Consider the following 3,724-nt stretch of genomic DNA (forward strand, 5'->3'; position numbering starts at 1 on the left):
CCCCGGCGCCCCCGCCCCAGGCCTAGCGGGCCGCAGTGACTCAGCAGCGGCTCCGGGCCGATCCCTGCCGCGGCGAGGCCACCGAGCCCACAGGCCGCCCGCGCCGCGCCGGCTCCCCGCGGGGAGAGGGGCAGCCGCTCGCCCCATCCTCCTCCTCCCCCCCGGCTCGCCGCTGGCACAAAGTGAACGGCTGGGCCGGGCTGCCGGTGCTGCCGCCGGGGCCCCGCGGGCGAACGGGCGACACTCACTCACCCCAGTGCCGATGGAACTCATGGCAGCGGCGCGATCGCACGGAGACGGACGGCGCCCCCCTCCCGCTCCCCCTCCCGCTCCGGCCTCACTCGCGCTCCGCACAGCTCAACAACACACACTCCCATTGGCTCGCAGACCGGCCAATCGGCGGCGGCCAAGAGCGGGGCGCAGTGCCCAGCGGGTCACGAGGAGGAAAGGGCGGGGCCGGCAGCAGCGCTGCGGAGTCGGCTCGCCCTACGTTAAATAGAAAGGAGGGAAACAGCGCGAGGCGTGCCCGGCTAGCTCAGTCGGTAGAGCATGGGACTCTTAATCCCAGGGTCGTGGGTTCGAGCCCCACGTTGGGCGTGGTTATTTTTTTTGAACGCGGAACCGTCCGCTCCCGACGTTCCCACCGCGCCCGCGCAGGGAACACCCCGCGTGACGGTGCGGGAGAAAGGCCGCATTTTTATAACCGCTGTGGGTGCGGGGACGGAAGGTACCTCAGCTTTGCCGCTGCCCCGTGTGCCCGCAGAGCGCCGCCCGAGGCGCCGTGTGCGTCCGGAGAGCGGGCGTTACTGCGGGGGCGGGTGACGGGACACCGCTCCTCTGCTGGGCACATCCCAAAGCCAGAGAACGAGAGGGAATGGCTTCGAGCTGCAACAGGGTGGGTTTAGAGGGGCCGTTAGGAAACAATTCTTCCCAGAAAGAGTGGCCAGACCCTGGAATAGGCTGCCCAGGGAGGGGGTTGAGTCACCCTGAATGTGTTGAAGAGTCGTTGAGATGTGGGTGTGGGGGAGACCTTTGTAGAGAGGGGTTGATAATTGGACTCGATGATCCCGAGGGTCTTTTCCAACCTGAATGGTTCGATGAGTCTCTATGCATAGTCGTGCCCTCTGGTGGTCCTCATTTTGAGTGAGGGTCGTTCCTTCCTCAATCTTCATCTTCTCCATGTATCCTTTGGCTCACTTTTCATGCTGGCAAAAACATCCTAAGTGCTTAATTGCTCATTAAAACTAGTGATCTCTCCCCTGCTACCTGTTTGTCAGACAGTGTTCATATTTATTTCATCCCTGTCTTAGGTCACCATCTTCTCACCCTACTACCTGTTTGTCAGACAGTGTTCATATTTATTTCATCCCTGTCTTAGGTCACCATCTTCTCAAGGCCACAGACATCCTTTCTTGTTTTACTAAGTCCTTGAAACCATTTGGGATGGTTTCAAAATAGCTCAAATAGCTAAATAGCTACATTTAACTAAAATAGCTATATTTCTTCTCTAAGAGAACATTCCCTACAATTTAACCATTTATAGAATACTGAAGTCTGCTTCAGGTATCAACTAAACTAGGAGCAGCTGTGGACTGCCTGGAGGGAAGAGAGACCTTGCAATGGCCTCTTCAGCTGCATCAGCTCCCACTCCCCAGAGCGTGCTTTTCCTGTGGAGGAAAGGTGCAGCAGCAACTCCCACTACAAGCTGACAGGGGTGTGGTGTTCAGGAGGTGCATCACAACTGTCTTCAAGGTATAGTTGGAAAAGCTTGTGCCCACCAGGATGCAGGTGCAGATCTGAGCATTTGAGGTGGAAAGTGTCATGAAGGGCCTGCCGGGCCATGTGCCTGAAGAACTTCACCTCTGCCACAGCACAGCTCTCTGTCCATGTCGTGCTTGGGGCAAAGATGGCCTCTGTACTCTGGCTGCTCAGGAAGATGTCTGAGTTGCCTCGTTGCACCCCAAAAATCCTCTCAATAAAGAGGGTTGTCCCAGAGACATTTGTCAGCTGCAGCTTGCAGGAGCGGCTGGAGGGCAGCACCTTCATATTGTAGTGATGCAACTGAGGCATCTGTCTCCCCAGTTCCAGAATGTGGGAAACGAACTAAGTTTTTCTTCAGTTAATTGCTATATCAGTCTTAGTGTGACAGTACTAGCAAAGCAGCTTTAGTGATGGCAAATATCTAACAAATTGTATCTACCTAATCCTCACAGATGTCCTTGTCCGTTGAAATGTCCTTGCTCCTAGAGTATTATCCAAGTGATGAGAAACAGCCTGGAACGTGTCCTTCAACAGGGGGAACCAGAAGAGAGAAATGTCTCAATAAGACTAAGAGAACAAGGTTTGGAAAGTACATCTGCTGGGCTGACAGTGCAGGCTGCCAAGGAGGCCAGCGCACACGGTGGGGTGCAGCTGATGAAGAAGAGGATACCACCACTCGGTGAAGTAAATGACCACCAGGGCGCTTGTAATTACTAACACTGGGCACCAGATGGCAGCAGAGACAGCGAAATACCTGGCAGTAGACAAAAGCATTTTTAAGCTCTAGGTTTCGCAGGCTGGGTGTGCACGTGCCCGACACATGACACATACACCTACACATGGCACACACACCGACACACGACACACACATGTACCGACACATGACACCGTGTGCTGTCAGGGGTCACCCTTTGGCTCACAGGTCACCGTGCAAGGTCTGGCGTCACCGCCTGGCTCACAGCTCAGCGTGCAGGGACAAAGGGCCACATGGAAGTTCACAGGTCACCACGTAGGGGGTCAAAGGTCACCATGAGGGTTTAACAGTCACCACGTGTTGTGTCAGAGGTCACCGCGTCGGGGTCAGAACTCACCATGTGGTGTCAAAGGTCACGGTGTTAAGGATCAAAAAGTCACCATGTAATGTCAAAGATCAGCATGTAGAGGGCCAAAGTGTACCATTTGGGTCCAGGGGTCAGTGTGTGGAGGTGAGAGGTCACCATGTAAGGTGAGAGGTCACCATTTAGGGTCAAAGGCCACCTGTGTAGGGTCAGGTGTCAGCGTGTGGGGTCACGTGTTGCTGTGAGGGTGGCAGAGCACTGGAATTGGCTGCCCAGGGAGGTGGTGGAGTCGCCTGCTCTGGAGACATGCAAAAGCCACCTGTGCAACGTGCTCTAGATGGACCTGCTTTGGTGGGGCGGTTGGAGGAGATGATCTCTGGAGGTTCCTTCCAACCCCATGGGATTGTGTGATTCTGTGAGGGGTCAGAGGTGACCATGGGAGTTCCAGGGTCACCGTAGGGGGTCAAAGGTGACAGTATGGGGGTGAGGGGTCCCCGTGTGGTGTCAGGGGTGACCCTTTGGCTCAGAGGTGACCGTGTGGGGTGAAAGGTCACCATGGCAGTTTTGAGGTCACCAGGTGGGGTCAAAGGTCACCTTTTGGGTCAGGGGTCAGCGTGTGGGGTCAGAGGTGACTGTGTGGGGTCAGGAGTCAGCGTGTCTGGTCAAAGGTCACCCTGTGAGCTCAGGGCCATGGTGTCGGCTCACGTTTCCCTCTGCCGTGCCAGAGGTCAGCAGTTGGGGTGACAGATCACCATGGTGTGATAGAACACCCATGGGTGGGTTTGAGCTGCCCCTCATCCTCCTCTTCATCACGGCGGGGGGGCCCTGGCGTAGGGTGTGGTGCTGGGAGGCCAGGAAACTGAACATGTCGAAGGTGCACTTCCTGGGGGGGGGAGGCGAAAACT

At 56.3% G+C, this 3,724-nt stretch overlaps 1 protein-coding gene and 1 non-coding gene across 2 annotated transcripts in view; one reads left to right on the top strand and one right to left on the bottom strand.

Annotated features, from left to right (window-relative positions):
* PSMA3 (proteasome subunit alpha 3) overlaps positions 1 to 327 on the bottom strand; it is a 21,957-nt gene extending 21,630 nt beyond the window's left edge. Inside the window, exon 1 of the mRNA XM_014959986.1 lies at positions 253 to 327. Within this exon, the coding sequence (XP_014815472.1) occupies positions 253 to 273 (21 nt within the window). The 5' untranslated portion in view covers positions 274 to 327. The remainder of the gene's footprint in view (positions 1 to 252) is intronic.
* Positions 328 to 524: 197 nt separating this feature from the next.
* On the top strand, positions 525 to 597 carry TRNAK-CUU. Its single transcript has one exon. It is a non-coding gene; the product is annotated as a tRNA-Lys (tRNA).
* The last annotated feature ends 3,127 nt before the right edge of the window (positions 598 to 3,724 follow it).

The sequence above is a fragment of the Calidris pugnax genome, unplaced genomic scaffold (genome assembly GCF_001431845.1).
Source record: "Calidris pugnax isolate Ruff unplaced genomic scaffold, ASM143184v1 scaffold435, whole genome shotgun sequence".
In the NCBI taxonomy this organism is placed as follows: domain Eukaryota; kingdom Metazoa; phylum Chordata; class Aves; order Charadriiformes; family Scolopacidae; genus Calidris; species Calidris pugnax.